The sequence below is a fragment of the Solanum verrucosum genome, unplaced genomic scaffold (assembly GCF_900185275.1).
Source record: "Solanum verrucosum unplaced genomic scaffold, falcon-dt-bn FXZP01000022.1, whole genome shotgun sequence".
NCBI lineage: Eukaryota > Viridiplantae > Streptophyta > Magnoliopsida > Solanales > Solanaceae > Solanum > Solanum verrucosum.
Window position 1 is genome coordinate 3425576 of NW_026020086.1, and position 16897 is coordinate 3442472.

At 37.2% G+C, this 16897-nt stretch overlaps 2 protein-coding genes across 5 annotated transcripts; both read right to left on the minus strand.

The window, feature by feature from the left end:
* Window positions 1-934: 934 nt before the first annotated feature.
* Window positions 935-9430, minus strand: LOC125824559 (cytochrome c oxidase subunit 6b-2). Its single transcript, XM_049503961.1, has 4 exons — window positions 9279-9430; window positions 6916-7004; window positions 5971-6052; window positions 935-1164 (listed from the first exon to the last, which is right to left on the minus strand). The coding sequence occupies exons 1-4, from the start codon at window positions 9285-9287 to the stop codon at window positions 1111-1113; spliced, it is 234 nt and encodes a 77-aa protein (XP_049359918.1). The 5' UTR covers window positions 9288-9430; the 3' UTR covers window positions 935-1110.
* A 1042-nt stretch (window positions 9431-10472) lies between these two features.
* On the minus strand, window positions 10473-15621 carry LOC125824524 (protein FLX-like 4). Of its 4 annotated transcripts, none has more exons than XM_049503923.1 (4): window positions 15511-15613; window positions 12088-12643; window positions 11024-11163; window positions 10473-10808 (listed from the first exon to the last, which is right to left on the minus strand). In XM_049503923.1, the coding sequence occupies exons 2-4, from the start codon at window positions 12621-12623 to the stop codon at window positions 10549-10551; spliced, it is 936 nt and encodes a 311-aa protein (XP_049359880.1). In that variant the 5' UTR covers window positions 12624-12643; window positions 15511-15613; the 3' UTR covers window positions 10473-10548. The 4 variants fall into 4 exon arrangements, with proteins under 4 accessions (XP_049359880.1, XP_049359877.1, XP_049359879.1 ...); XM_049503920.1 differs by having other exon boundaries at window positions 10475-10808; window positions 12088-12697; window positions 15481-15611; XM_049503922.1 differs by having other exon boundaries at window positions 10476-10808; window positions 12088-12697; window positions 15511-15621.
* Window positions 15622-16897: the final 1276 nt, after the last annotated feature.

The following is a 16897-nucleotide window of genomic DNA, read 5'->3' on the forward strand; positions in this document are numbered from 1 at the left end:
TTTTTCAATTACTTTCAAACAAAAGCCACCTTGAAATTCCCACCATTTTTTTATAAAAAAAAAAAAGGGAAGATATTAAAAAAAAGTGAGAAAAAAAAATTCCATTGACTTGAGGGATATCACATGTATAACACAGCTTAGATAAACCTAATTCCTTAATTATTTTTTTTGGATTAAATGACAAAAGTACACTTATAATCCTAAAAAATATTCATTTTATTATTGTTTTGAATTTGACCAAGACAGCAAAGAGAAGAAAGATGTACTAAGTATTAATAAAAAAGTGTCTACTTATGTTTTTTTTTTCCATATTTAAATATACACATAAGTTAAGACCTACATAATTAACAAATAAATGAATTAAAATTAAGAATATTGCTTTTTAATTATGCCAACTAGACACTTGACCATGTTGATAATACATATTCCAACAATTAAAAAGAAATCATGATACCTAAACCAATTTATGTATGACTAATTCTACAAAGTACGTATTATCTCCAATCAACATAGGTATTGTCCATCAAGGTTGAATAGATGTTAAAAGAAATCACATAACAATTTTACTTACGTTGATTTTTGAACCTGAGATGATAAAACCTCATAATTCCTGACGCACTTCACTGACTATTAAATCACACCCTTGGGTGCTTCCAACGTCAATTTTCACTATGGTGAAGTGATAATAACATAGGTAAAAAAAGGTCATGTATTCACAAGTGAAATCTGCTTAGCTCTTTCGTTAGTGTGTACACAGACATTACCCCTACCTTATGAAGGTAAAGGTTATTTCTGAAAGACCCTCGGCTCAAGTAAAGCAAAATTCAGCATATAATCAATCCTCTTTCTTAATGAAAGAGCAATACTTATTCCCAACATGAGAGAAGAAAAAAACCATATCTTTAAACATTTGAATAAGAATGAATATCCATGAAATTAAAAACTGAGAAACTGTATAAAGCTCCCAAGGCTTTTTCAAGTGAAAATAACAAGTAGAAAGAAGTTTTCCTTATTGATCCCTTGAAAATTCAAACAAGAACAACATATCAATGCAAACAAATGCTTTCTTCATAATAACCAAAAGGATGCTGCAAATCTGATGGTTATTAATTAAAGAGGGCCTGGGAAAGTCCCGTTCTCCCTCTGCTCGTTCCACTTATCAACCTGCAGAAACAGGCGAGAATTAAGAAAACACGATATCCATGATGACAAAAGATAAAGGAATTCGAAACATGACAAAACCAGCCATAGAAATTAGCTTAGTTTACCATCAAAGGTCGAACAGTAGGGGGTCGGAACAACATGGCAAATGTCATATATAGGTTATGACATGAGATATCTACTTGTGACAAAATAAAGGAATAAAATCACTGAATCGTAAAACCATTAATTTAGATAAAAACACAACACGATAGAAGCAAGGGACTTGATGATGCCAGCTAGTTGGGACTGAGTCTTACGCACCATTGGTGTAGTTGCACTAAATCCAATATTGTTTATAATTAGGAGTCGTTTTAATCTACTTGTGTAATCCATAAGCGGGGTCTAAAGAGGGTAGAGTATACACAGACCTTACCCCTTTACCTCGTGGAACACTTTCCCAAAATAAGGTCTAAGGCAGGGATTATAGAAATTTAGCATGCTCGACACCCGAACCCCTCCATACTCAAGCAAATCAATAACAAATGCCTAAACATGCTCAATCTCACGAGGGAAAGCCATAGCCTACCTGAAAGCCGACCACGCGTGCTCCAACTCACGGTACCGGAACTTTTCCCTTCCGAACGGTCTCCAAATGCTTCCCCACTAACAAAAGGTTAATCACCTCGTCATTACGAATATATTGACACTAAAATTATATTTTTCGGAGACGGACCCAAAATCGGATCTAAAACGGGATTGTGGGGCCCACAATTGGAATCCCGAAAACGAATCCGTGAAAACGTCTCAAATACCTTACTAAACTAATACCCCAAAATTTAGCACAAACAGATGCCTAAAACATCGCAAATCAGCCACAACAATTAACACTAGCAGCCCCTTGATCACCCATTTCTGGAAAGACGAGACCCTTCCAACCCAAACAGATTATACCACGACGATCCTTGCGAAAAACTCTACAAGTTAGCCTCAAGAATGACTCAAAACGGACCTAAGATGATCAAGATCTCATATTTCAAAATTCAACCACAATTCAATCCGAAATTCACCCTAGCAGTAGCTAAAATCGAGTTCTTACCTCAAACGAAGCCTCCCCTCGCGTTCCTGAGATCACCTCTAGATTCCCCACGAAATTCTCTTGAAGTTAGCCTTTTGAATCACTTAATTCGGGATTAAAATGGAGGAGAAATCTTATGTTGAAGATGTGAAAGAAATAATGGACGAAATTCGTCCTAAAATCTGGAAATTTCCAGATTTCCATCCGCTGCCACGTGGCGTCGCGTGGCTCTGCCACGTTACCGCCGCGTTAGAATTCTACAATCCTTCAAACTTAAATTTCGATGTTCCGGACTCGTTCGGAGTCGGAAAAATACAAACCATATATGGAATCTGATTCCCGGTGTGTACTAGCTTATGTGGATGCTCAGTCATCTCTGCTGGATCGGATTCGCAGCAGTCAGTTTGAGGATGAGGATTTAGTGGCACTTCGAGATCGAGTTTTGGGAGGTGACACTGGCCTGGCTACCTTAGATTTAGATGGGGTCTTAAGATTTGGTGGGACCCTCCCTACTAACATCTCTAACATAAGCTAAATAAGCCAAACACCCGCTAGCCATCAACCTCTGGGCCCGAACAAAAGATATCACCCCAACTGGCGTGCGACTACAAGAGCCCTGCCACACCACTGGTGGAATACCAGGCATAGCTAAAGTAACGGTTAGAGTCCGTGGTCCAGCTTACCTGTGATCTGGTTTTAGCTACAGTACCCGGTTAGAGTCAGTGGTCCAGCCCACCCGTGCCCGACCTTTGGCTACAGCACCCGGTTCGAGTCCGTGGTCCAGCCCATATAGGTTGACTCATTAGCTATAGTACCCGGTTCGAGTCTGTGGTCCAGCTTGCACGTGGTGTATTCCCAATTCCTCACTAAAGCTTCAGTTTAGTCTTGATTACTCTCATCTGTAGGTTGAGGTTTTGGAGGTTGGAGAGATTCCGATTAAAGTCCGGGACGTAATGAGATCCTGGAATATGATTGGGGCATGGTCCACTACATCCAAGTCAACTACATCATACACAACCCAAGTCATTTTTAAATTAAAGAATTCTTTCCCTCGTATAGAGCATTCCTGTAGCGACCCCAAGTCATTTATGACTTGCTGGCACTGACTGTTCGGTCGCCTGGTCGTTCGTTTGGGTTTTAGGCCCGTTTCCCTGTTTTGGATATTTTATAACTTGAAAAATTGACTTTGGTCAACCTTCTTGGAAGACGTGCTCAGATGAAAATTCTGACAGCTAGGTTAGCTTCGAAATATCGATTTTGGTCTAGAACGACCCTTTGTTCACTTCCCGAGGCTTTAGATGGCAGTTGTGGAATCTGGCTCAAAACGATACTGGGTGTGGGACCCACTTTTCATCGAAGCGATCTCCAAATGGAAATTCCGCCTTCACCGTTGAGTCCGAAATATCATTTTCAATCAGATTCCATATATGGTTTGTATTTTTTCGACTCCGAACGAGTCCGGAACATCGAAATTTAAGTTTGAAGGATTGTAGAATTCTAACGCGGCGGTGACGTGGCAGAGCCACGCGACACCACGTGGCAGCGGATGGAAATCTGGAAATTTCCAAATTTTAGGACGAATTTCGTCCATTATTTCTTTCACATCTTCAACATAAGATTTCTCCTCCATTTTAAGCCCGAATTAAGTGCTTCAAGAGAATTTCGTGGGGAATCTAGAGGTGATCTCAGGAACGCGAGGGGAGGCTTCGTTTGAGGTAAGAACTCGATTTTAGCTACTGCTAGGGTGAATTTCGGATTGAATTGTGGTTGAATTTTGAAATATGAGATCTTGATCATCTTAGGTCCGTTTTGAGTCATTCTTGAGGCTAACTTGTAGAGTTTTTCGCAAGGATCGTCGTGGTATAATCTGTTTGGATTGGAAGGGTCTCGTTTTTCCAGAAATGGGTGATCAAGGGGCTGCTAGTGTTAATTGTTGTGGCTGATTTGCGATGTTTTAGGCATCTGTTTGTGCTAAATTTTGGGGTATTAGTTTAGTAAGGTATTTGGGACGTTTTCACGGATTCGTTTTCGGGATTCCAATTGTGGGCCCCACAATCCCGTTTTAGACCCGATTTTGGGTCCGTCTTCGAAAAATATAATTTTAGTGTCAATATATTCGTAATGACGAGGTGATTAACCTTTTGTTAGTGGGGAAGCATTTGGAGACCGTTCGGAAGGGAAAAGTTCCGGTACCGTGAGTTGGAGCACGCGTGGTCGGCTTTCAGGTAGGCTATGGCTTTCCCTCGTGAGATTGAGCATGTTTAGGCATTTGTTATTGATTTGCTTGAGTATGGAGGGGTTCGGGTGTCGAGCATGCTAAATTTCTATAATCCCTGCCTTAGACCTTATTTCGGGAAAGTGTTGGATTATGACAGCATGTCTCTTGATATTATTGAACATCCATACCTTGTGGTGTATATGATAATATTGATTTGAAGTATGTTTGGCCTTAGTCTAGGCTTAGACTAGTGTTGCCATAGACTTGCGAGATTTCGGATGTCGTTGGGCAGTAGAACTTTTTCCGACGTCGTTTCGGACGGTCAGCTCCTTGTAGACTGATGTAGCAGACTTGAGTCTAATAGTCGGTAACCCAGCTTACTTATGTCCAGGCTTAGCTACAGTACCCGGTTAGAGTCCGTGGTCCAGCCCACCCGTGCCCGACCTTTGGCTACAGCACCCGGTTCGAGTCCTTTGTTTGCGTATAACAAATTATTTGGGTGGTGTTTTGATTTTAAAAAATCAAGAGTCCCTTACATATCCAAGTTGTAGATTATCATGTAAATTGAAATAGTTGACATTAAATTAGGAGGTAAAGGCATATGAATCCAAATGTGTTGAGAAAATTAAAAGGATTAGGAGTTAAAAATGACTGAGCATTCACATAGACAAATCACCAATCACATTATCTCTTTTTTCCCGGAAACTGGCTTTAGAATCACTTCCTGTGTAATACTTGTAGCACCACAGACATGCCCACAGACTTGATTGACAAATGATAAATGCACGAGACTGCTAATCGTCACCCGAAAGAGGAGATACCTAACACACAATCTGATAGTAATAGAGTGGATCACTGATCTGATGAAAAGACTGGAACTATGGCATATCGTGAACGAGGATAGGATGTATTCACGGAGCATGTCATGACACACCTAACCACCTAGTCCTTCTCCCACATCAAGAAAAGATGGAGAAATGTGGTAGACACTCAATAAGCTGCTCAATATTCATGCACACAACCTAGATATCTCTTCTATTTGGCCAGATTTACGTCAATCTTCTGTGCCAATGACAAAATTCACCTAATGGCCACTAGCTGAAAGCTTGAGAAAACAGAAAACATAATAAAACTGAATGCAGAAGTGAGATCCCTGCAGCGTTTACGCCATAGAGAACCTTTTTTTGCCCACACTGGTTTCAAACTAGAAAAGGTTGGTTTAGACTCACATACGTATTTAACACATCCATGTGTACTATTTGAAGAGATAAGGAAAAGTACTTTGGTCAGGCAGAGAATTCCGACTCAAGGATCATACGCAAATTCACAAAGTCATTGTCTATATTGAAGTGCCCTTTCAACTCAAATTATGGCTTAAACTTCTGTAAAATTTTCATAGGCAAGTAAAAAAAAATTGAGGAATGGAAGGGGTAATGCGTAAAAGCAAAGCGATGAACTACGACCCACCACAAATTAGAAGATACCTAATCACTTTAACTACACCAAAATACAATTTAATAAGCACATGACTCACCCATTCACCAGGGCAAAGTGCACGGTAGTATTTTGCGAATCTTTCACAGTCAGCAGCCTCATCACCCTTTGCAGCAACACACCTGAGGTTTGTGAAGAAGCAAGAGTTGGTAAAACAACCACAAAATGACTACGCCTCAAAGTAACAACTTCTGATGATCCACATATTGCAAGAACAATTCAAGTTCACAAGGTTAGAAAAGGCAGTATCAAGTTAAATGATCTTCTAAAAGGTGACCAAAAATATTGGACGGACATTTTTTTCCCTTTTTTCAAAAGGTTGGACATGTAAATTAATAGACTTCATCAGATCTTGAACCAATTCCACCCCATACTTGACTAAATCCACCATTTCTTCTCTTTACCATTTTTCGGTTGGTAGATGGGAGGATGATAAGTGCGTCTTCACAGCAACAACAACAAAAAACCCAGTGCAGTCCCATCAGTGAGGTTTGGAGAGGGTAGAGTGTACGCAGACCTTTACCCTACCTCGAGGAGGTAGAGAGGTTGATCCTGAACAACCTTCGGTTCAAGTAACGCACAATTAATTACGTCGTAAATTAATTCTTGTTTCATTGCAGAAAGGCTTGCATTAAGCAGGATTTCAAACCGCCTTAAGCACAATTTCAATATTGAGAGTTCAGTCCCTAGTTTAGCAGATGATTTTAATTTAGTGGACTAGCCTAGACCAAGCCTTTCATTGTTCTATTTCAGAGAAGAAATAAAGATCAATTCCCAAGTCTATTAAAGGGATTATTAATCCTTTAAACTCCATGCTTACACAGAAACTCAACACCACTATTCTTGAACAACTTGGAGCCGGGCCTTCTTTTCGCACTATTACGGATATGAAAATAATGGTCAAAAACTGATTCAATTGGCAACCAAGCAACAGAAGAAACAAGTCTACAAAGCACCAAATTCTGTAAAATGCATGGGAATTTACCTATGAAACTCAACGTAGCGAGTGAAACAGTGCCTAGTTTGGTTGGTTGTTGGGAACCGGAAATCAGCTGGGGCAGTCTTAAGTTCAATCTGAAAGGCACGCAGAGTTGAAGGCATAAACAAAACTGAATAACAAGTACCGAAGTAATCCAAGTGAAGTAAATACATTCACAAAGTTGGAGAAAATTCTTAAACACCTTGAAAAGAGAGCACTGCCACTTATCTTCCATTTTTAGTTACAATTTTTTTTTACCTTTTATCAATATAATACTTGCTGACTACAACAAGAATGGTAAAGTTCTCTATTTCTAACTGAAGCTTTCTGAATGACAAAAACCAGAAGATCTAGACCAAACTGCAAGTTAAATTGAGGAACTTAATGTGACAGGTAAACATATTCACTTTACTTGGAGTGGAATCAGATTAAAGAAAAGAAAACATTCCAAAACCAAGAAAAATCTTTACCACGATGCTGAAAACATCACAGTAGTTTCTGGTAACATCATGTCACCCATCCTTTAAACGCAGTGACACTAAGCAACCTTGTTATCAAAAATACTGAGAGAAACTTAAGAAGTCATTTCCACAGACGAGCCTCACATAATCTCTATAGTAAAAACCTTGAACATGTTATCGACCTTAAGTGAATTGCTAACCTGATTACAAATTCGATTAACTTATCACAACCAACAACAACAACATACCCAGTGTAATCCTACAAGTGAGGTATGGGGAGGTAGAGTGTGCGTAGACCTTATCCCTACCTTGGGTGGTAGAGAGGTTGTTTTCGATTAACTTACTACCATCTCAATGAAAAAGAAAAATACTTGAAGCGCGTTGGCTACAAACTAACAATTTCTAGAACTCGTTTAAGCTGGAGATGAGACCTCACACCTCAAACATCAATCTACATTGCTGCTAAAGCTTAGTAATATTTCACAAAACTGCCAAAAAATTCTCTTCATTCAATCACAATCCAGCACTATAGTTGAATCCAATAACGTAATCCTTCAATTATACAACATCCAAATTTTTCAACTTTTTTCCCCTTCTAGTTTTTTTTTTTCTTTTTTTTATTTCTTTCAGGAAAAAAGGCTTAGATCAAAGACTTCACCTTTCCAGAAACCAACTTTCATATTCATCCACAACTCATAAAACTAATAACCTCCACAGACAATTCTTTAACAAAGAACTATCTCACCTTTACACACAAAAGAAAACTCACACATCTATAAAAATTTATCTAAGCACATACACAACAACCAGCAGCACGGGTTCTACAGAGAACTGCATAGATTGCCAAAGAACCTACAGAAATTTTCTTTAGAAATCTGTTCTTTTATATCAACTCTATCATATATCACCATCTCACTAAAAGGGCAAAATACTCAAAGCTTGTAGGCTACAAACTAACAATTTCTAGAACTCATTATGAGCTGGAGATGGAACCTCAAACATCAATATAAACTGCTGCTAGATCTTAGTACCAAATCGCAACAGGGCTGAGAATTCTAGTTGAATCCAATACTCCAATCCTTCCATTAAGCAACCTATTCATCCAAAATATTCAACCTTACCCCCTTCATGTTTTAGTTCTTTAGTTATTTCTCACATGAAAACGCTTAGATCAAAGACTTGGACTTTACACCTTTCCATACACCAATTTCCATATTCATCCACAACCTATAAAACCAATAACCTCTACAAGAGCAATTCTTTGACTTAAAAAAAAAAAAACTAAAACTCACCTTACGCCCAAGGGTGTGACCTAGTGGTCAATGAAATAAGTTGAGAACCATGGGTCTCACGTCCAAATCTCCGCAGAGACAAAACACTAGACAATATCTTTCCATTTGTTCTAGCCTTGGTGGAAAAAATTACCTAGTTCCTAGTGGGAGGTGGCATGAATCCCATGGAATTAGTCAAGGTGCACGTAAGTTGGCCGAGACACCACGGTTATTAAAACAAAAAATCCCACATCTATACATATTTATCTAAACACACACACCAACCACTAGTCGAGGTGCGTGCAAGCTTGTCCAGACACCATAGTTATCCACAAAAAAAAAATCCCCACACCTATACATATTTATCTAAGCACATACACATCAACCACAACAACCAACAACATGAATTCTACAGAAAAGCTGTACAGATCGCCAAAGAAAGCACAGAAATTTTCTATAAGAAAAAATTTTTGTTCTTTTATGTTTATTCTACCATATATCAATTAAATCCTTTGAAATCCATGAATAACTATAGAATCATCAAAAACGAATGAAAAAAACTTAGAAAAAGGGAAAATAAACAATTAAAACAAAATAAAACTAGGGTTTGTCTTTTCTTGGAAAATTTTTGCATTACCTCGGCCATGGCTGATGCAAATCAATGAGAGAAGAAGCTTCAAAATTGACTCAAAATGAAAAAAATTAGTGAATGGTTAATTATAAGTTTATAATTTTGGATCCGATTCATTTGGGTGTTATTTTCAAAATTTATTTCTCAATTTTTCTAAATCATTTTCTTTTCTTTTTTTGTTTCATTGACCAAAAAAGGTATTTTTTTTATGTTGGAGAAACAAATAAATAAAAAATTAATCTATTGAAGAATTGGCGATGAGCTGTGGTTAGAGGTGAAATGCCACTCGAAATCAAAGCTTGTTGGTTCTATTTGACTCTCTTTTTTCACGTACTAAGGGTCTTTTTCATTCTCCTTGCATACCAATATTATTAATATTCTTTTTATAGTTTCTTTGTCCTTTGATTTTGATTACTATCTAACGTTTTGGATGCTCTGAATGTTATTGTTACGCTTTATCTATCTATTATTTGTTATGTTTTCTTTTGTATTTTCTTTTTCAATTGCTTTGGTATGAATTGCTTGAGTCAGGGTCTTCAGAAACAACTTATTTGTCTCCACGAGGTAAGGATAATATATGTGTTTACTCTAATCTTTTTGGATCCTACTTATGAAAAATATTTGATATGTTGTTGTTGTTACCTTAGCATAGACAAGAAAATCGACATTTCGAAAACAACTAATAGAAGGTATGTTTTCCCTTAAAAGATCAAGTAGGAAAATTCAGAAAAGTGTGTGATGGCTTCCTTGGGTTGAACGATTTTGGTACAAGTAATAAAGGATAATAATCTCTTCATTAAAGGATAATACTCTCAATATAAAATACAAGATTCTTTTCTGTTATTTTATCCATTTGATTAGGTGTATTAGTACTAAAATAAAGAAATTAATTATTTATCTTGAGATCGTTTATTCCACTATTTGTACTAAAATAATGAAATTAATTATTCATATGATCGAATATTACGATCTAAGAAGGTAGAGAGGTCATTGCCAAAAGACTCTTGTCCCAAGTAACCGCATATAAAAAATAATATGAAAAGTGCCCTTTGCTAATAATCTATAAAACAAAAAATATTCCATGGACTAGAAAATGTGCAGGTAAACTAAGTTGACATACTGAAATGTACAATTCTCTAGTCTCATGAACTACTGTTTCAGCCCTGCAAATCTTACATTAGAGCTGTTAAAATTAAATTTGGATTAAAGCAAAACCGGTTGACATCTCGAAGATTCAACCTTTGCCAAGCAGACCAAAAATTACACTGCAGAAAATTCAGCTCCCGGCTTGTGGAGCATCATGACTTTCTCCCCATGCTACATTGCCATCAGTACTGGGGAGAGGTGGAGCTCCCGTTCCGCCCTGAGCACTTACAGCTATGCTACTGCCATATGGATACGTTGAGTCTCCCATAGCGCCAAGGGCTACTGGAATATGAGATCTCTGGTAACTGTCTACATGGGCCGGTAGATGCATAGGAGGAGCTGGATACATGGGATTTGAGTTCATGTAGGGGTGACCATAAGGATCAATACCTACGGAACATGAAAATACTCAGCATATATGATAAATAGATACAAGTGGAGTCTAGGGAGGGTAGTGTGTACGCAGACCTTACCCCTACCTTAAAAAGGTAGAGAGGTTGTTTCCAAAAGACCCTCGGCTCAAAATGAACAATAGATAGTTAGATACAGAAAAGGAGCCCAAATTAGCATAATGTTGATGTGCCGAATATTAGCATACTGATTACCTTGAGCTCTTTTCTCAGTAATTACCACCTGAGCACGCAATCTCTCTGCTTCATTGGCCATGTCAATCAATTCTTTCTCCGTGAGTTTCATTTGCTCAACTTTCTCTATGTTTAAACCTTTTTCATACTGAAAGGTCTTGCTGCATGTTCCAATAAAGTAAAACAATCATGATTACGGAATCCAGAGAGTTATGCTTCACATGGCATGCAGTCATAAAGACATCTTATCAACATGGCAGGATCCAAATTCTATACCCTAACAATTCCAGGCAGTATTATATTTAAATGAATTTTGGACGTTTACGCATAGGCGAATAGGTGTGACACCATAATGACCGAGTCTGATCAAAACTTACAAGGTGAACCAAAAATATAATAGAGAAAGTTATCTCAAACGACCTATAATCTCTCGAAATCGTTGTGGACTTGGTTAAGAGCAAAGAGAAACAAAGGATCCATAAAAGCAATGACAGTTGATCATAAAGCTTTAGTTATTGTTGTTGCACTCACATTAGATCCGGTGTTTTCCACGAGTCCTCCTATTTGAGTTAGAAACTTGTACATTCAATAGGAGTAAGTGTAAGATTTAGAGAACCCTCTAGTTCTATAGAACCCATAATTAGTCTTAAAAGACAAAATATTTAATATTGGAATAAAATGTGTCTAAAAGAGCAACACAAATACGAAGAATTTGTAAAGCCAGCCCGACTAGTTTGGAAATGATGCATACTTGATTGATATATAGCCATACATCAATGTTGCCAGACTCTCCAAAAATGATGCCGCACCCATGTCGGATTCTCCAAAAATGATGCCGCACCTATGTCGGATTCTCCAAAAATACACTAGTTTTGGAGTATCCAGCACACAACCATTGAAATTTTTGAAGAGTCAACCAAGTCCATTCAAGGGTAATGGGTAGGGGAAGCTCTTTCAATGGTAATTAAAGGGTAAGGAATCTGTTCATGCTTCCACCTAAACAGCAAGTCAAGACAATTAAATAGTAGTGACCTGTGGTTTATTTTCCTGGAGGAAGGTTGGTAAAAGAGACATGTTTAACTTACCGCAGCTCCTGGTGTTCTTTCTTTAAGGAATCAAGTTCAGCATGCATCTCAGGTAGCTTCTTGACATCTGCATGAGCCTTTTCCAATTCCTGCATAACGTGATGTATTTTTCCGCTCAGTTCCATATTGGCTGATACCAAGCTTCGTGCTTCCAAATGGACCTCTTCCACATCTTTCCTCGTACTCTCAATGGTTCTAAGGTCCACCTCCATCTTGGCAATCTTGTCACGCAACAACCGGACCTGGATGTCACTTTCTGTTTGAGTACTTCTTATATGTTCATCGAGTTTCAGTACCTCTCGCTGAGCAGCAGAAAGATCCTGCTTTAAGGCAACATATGTAGCTGCCAACCGATGATGGTCTCCAGCAAGGTGTTCTAGCTCTGCAGCCCTAGCAGCAAATATGTTGTGCCGAAGCTCAGGAGGAGGAAATGGATCAATGCGGCGGCTTCCAGCAGCCAATTCTTCATGAAGCACCATTCCTGGAGCTTGTAGTGACCGTCCATATGATGCTGGTACTTGTCTTCTGGAAGCCATCTTTTCACCAGGCCCCAGAACTAAAAAGGGCAAATACTTGTTTTAAGGTTTCAATATTAGGAAGTATTTACCTGCTTTGGAGAGAAAATAAACTATGAGACTACTATTCTAAATAACTGCAGCTTACCAATTTAAGGCTAGGACCTTAAGTTTCATACTATGAATCATAAATAATTGAGGATACAGGGTAAGCAATGCTAATTTGAGGAAAATCGACATCATAAACCAGCAGTGCAACCTTTTAACAGAGGATAATAGGACGCCTTATCAAAAAAGAAAACATAGGGTAATAGAACTAAAACAGTGCACTTCTTGGGTTGTGGAAAATTAAGCAGACGAAACTGCATGTACTATTAATCACATCAGCTAAACAACAACAACATATCATGTGTAATCCCATAACTGGGGTCTTGAGAGGGTAGAATGTTTGCAGACCTTACCCCTACCTTGGAAGGTAGAGAGGATGTTTCCGATTGACCCCTGGCTCAAGGAAAAGCATATCAAAGCAGATCGGAAAAAAAATAACAGAAGTGAAGAGATCATGGCAAAATACTATACAAAACATTCTAAAAAGAGGAACATTAACTACACCAAAAAAGTGTGATAATCAAAATACAAGAGACAGTAGATAGTAATAGAAATTGATGGACAAGAAGCTACTTGAGAAATACCACGACTACTATGTATCACACCAGTTACGTGTCTCCTAATTTAATTTATTTCAGAACAGAAAACGAGCATGACTAGGCAGGTAGGCACAAGCTGCAGCTAAGTGACGGAGAATCAGATAATGAGGTTAGTCATTCTGTAAACAATATGGTTTCTTCACAACCTTCAAATTTTTTATTGAGGGAGAGAAGAAGACAGATGTACAGTCACTTAGCGGCTCTTTCGGGATTACAAATAATAGGGAGCCCAGCATGACGAAGGAACTTCAGCAACTTGCTAGCATATATACACAATGAGAAGAAAGACAGCTTTAATGTACTAATACCTGAGAGAATAATTTCTCTACTGGAATCGCTTCACTAAAATTAAATAAATATTCCCTCTGGTCCAAAATAATTGATGTTTTAGGCTTGGGCACATGAATAATGAATTAGGAATTCACTTACTCCTAAAAACTAAGAAGGGTTTTGACTAAAATACCCTTAATTATGATTTTCTTTTACTTTTTGGTTGACATAATTATCATCGGGATTACAGGATTAGGAATGTATCGAGGACAAATTTAGGGAAAAGAATTGGTTATGTTAAACATCAATTATTTTGGACCAACTTTTAGAGGCTAAAACATCAATTATTTTTTACCGGAGGGAGTAATAACAAATGCATCGGGCATCCTTGGAAAACTTAGACCTAGTTACATAGCTACAGAAACACCTTCCCCCGCTTTTTCTTCAACCTAGCAAACCCCAAACACTTGCACCGATTTCCTATTTCAAGAAACGAACAATTGAATTTGCATCAGAAATTCTTAAATTACTACCATTGCCTCCACGATGACTTTCCAAAAGAAAACACTCAACCCCACCAACTACATCCTCCCCCCCTTCCTGCGCTTTTTCTTCTTGCAGGTTGTTCATAACCTACCAACCCCGAAACACTTGCACCGGTTTCCTATTTCAAGAAACGAACAGACTTGCACATCAGAAATTCCTAATTACTACCATTGCCTCCACAATGACTTTCCAAAAGAAAACTCAGGCCCACCAACTACAACAACCCCTTCCCGCGCTTTTTCTTCGTGCAGGCTATTCATAACCTAGCGACCGCCAAACACTTGCACTGATTTCCTATTTCAAGAAACAAACAAACTGAATGTGCATCAGAAATTCTTAAAATTACTACCATTGCCTCCGCAACGACTTTCCAAAAGGAAACACTCAACCCGACCAACTAAAACAACCCATTCCCGCGCTTTTTTTTCCTACCGGCTGTTCATAACCTACCAACCCCCAAACACTTGGACCGATTTCCAATTTCAAGAAACAACAAACTGAATGTACATCAGAATCTTAAATTACTACCATTGCCTCCACGATGACTTTTCAAAAATAAACACTCAACCCCCCAACTACAACAACCCTTCCTTCATGCGCTTTTTCTTCCTGCTGGTTATTCATAACCTAGCATCCCCAAAACACTTGCACAGATTTCCTATTTCAAGAAACAAACAAACTGAGTGTGCATCAGAATCTTAAATTACTACCATTGCCTCCATGATGATTTTCCAAAAGAAAATACCCAACCCCACCAACTACAACAACACACACATGACACAACCACACCTTTATTTTCCTTCTTGCGGGTTGTTCATAACCTATCAACCCCCAAACACAGATACAAACCTTTTCAGGGACACCCTACTGATTAATGGAGTCGTTGAGTACCATTAGGTCTCAGGTTCAAATCCCAACAAAGCCAAAAAAAAAGTATGTATTTTGTACCTATCCATTCAAACTCCTTGACAGACAGAGTACAAACTCAAGCTAACCCCAACACCCCAGTCATCCAAAAAACAAATCTTTTCAGGATGAAAACCTAAAAGGGTCAATGCAAAACAGATAAACACAACAAAAGATCAAGAAAATCAAAGAGGGGCATAAACAAATAAACAAAACTATACATCCCTACTCAATCAATGACATAAAAAAAAAAAAAAAAAGATGTAACATTTCAACATAAACACAATCACTTCTTTTAATCAGTAAACAAGAAAACAATTTCATCTCCCTGATAAAAACATAACCCAAATCAACAAGAACAGACTAAAACAAGAAAAAGAAATGAAAAAACTTAGTTCTTCAACAATGGCTGGACAAATTAAGATTTTTTTCATCAGATTAAAACATACCCATAAGAAGAAAAGAGAAAAAGATCATACCTTTGTACTAATAACAACCCATTAAGGAAAAAATTTCTATCAGAGAAGCAAAATTGCGAAGGGTATAGAGGCATTCAAGGGTTGTGTTGTTTCACTTGAAGAAGTAAAAATTGTCACAATAAGCTTGTAGTCATTTATAGGAACTTTTTGAAGTTTGCATTTTTAGTCCCTTAGATATGGATAAATTCCAATTCCCTCGAGGGTCATTTGGGATGGTATATAAGAATAATATTGGATAATAGAGTTATACTGGTATTAATTTTTATTGATGTTATATTAAATGAATAGGATATATTAGAATAAGAATAGAATTGAATAGGATGTATTAGTAGACGTTTGGTCATAGAAATGAAATACGTGATCATTTTATTTGAAATTTTTTTAAGTTGGAGTCGAAGATGAAATTGTACTTGGTTATAATTTTTGTGACAATTCATAATTTATCCTTTTTCTTTGTAAGATTCCATATATGCTTCAGTATAGCTACTTTTTTCCACACATACATATTAGTCACATTTAGTCCATCAGCTACATATTAAAAGTGAAAACAGATATTTGGATATTTTCATAACGAAACACTAACTTTTAAATAAAGTAAAAAAAATGTAAATAATTTCCATGATTTACTCTATATAAGAATAGGACCAAATAGGATGCATGTGTTAGTTATACGTAAATTAAAAAGACTATCAAATAAGAGATTAAATAATACTATCAAAATTATTATTTTATTGCTAAAATAAACTAATTAAATTGCACTTTAAAGCAAAAGATGAACTAAATAATTTGCCTTTTAAAGCAAGTAAATAATGAAAAAAAATCTAGATTTCTAAAGAACTTAAAGTTGAAAATCCTTTAAGAATATTGTATAATGTGAAATATTGGCACATGAGTGTTCCATATAACTTCATAATCATATAAAGAAAAAAACTTATATTAAAAGATAATTTTAAAAAATCCACAAAGGCATTCTTTTTTATTTTTTCAATCAAAGAAGCATTCAAATATACGATAGGCTTTTCATACTTGTCCATTGTTTAGAACTTGAAGGAGAGGTAAGTATTCAATCATTTATAATTTATAATTAGAAATTTTGAATTTGAGCCTTGTTAGATATGAAATTATCTTTATTAGGGAGCTTTTTATCCTCAATGTAAGAACCGATAGAAAGTTTTTGCTACCCCTCTCTAGATAAGATAAGAAGCAAGAGCGTATTATCACCTACAATTTTTTTCTCTGTCAGAGACTTTCACGAAACGAAAAGGGTTGTCATCGTGGTGTGCTTCATTTATGTTGCATAGATTTATATGTCGAACCTGAATGTGGCTCATCCGCGATAACTCTTCGAATTTGTGTGAACAAGTGAATCAATTACTAAGTGAACCCT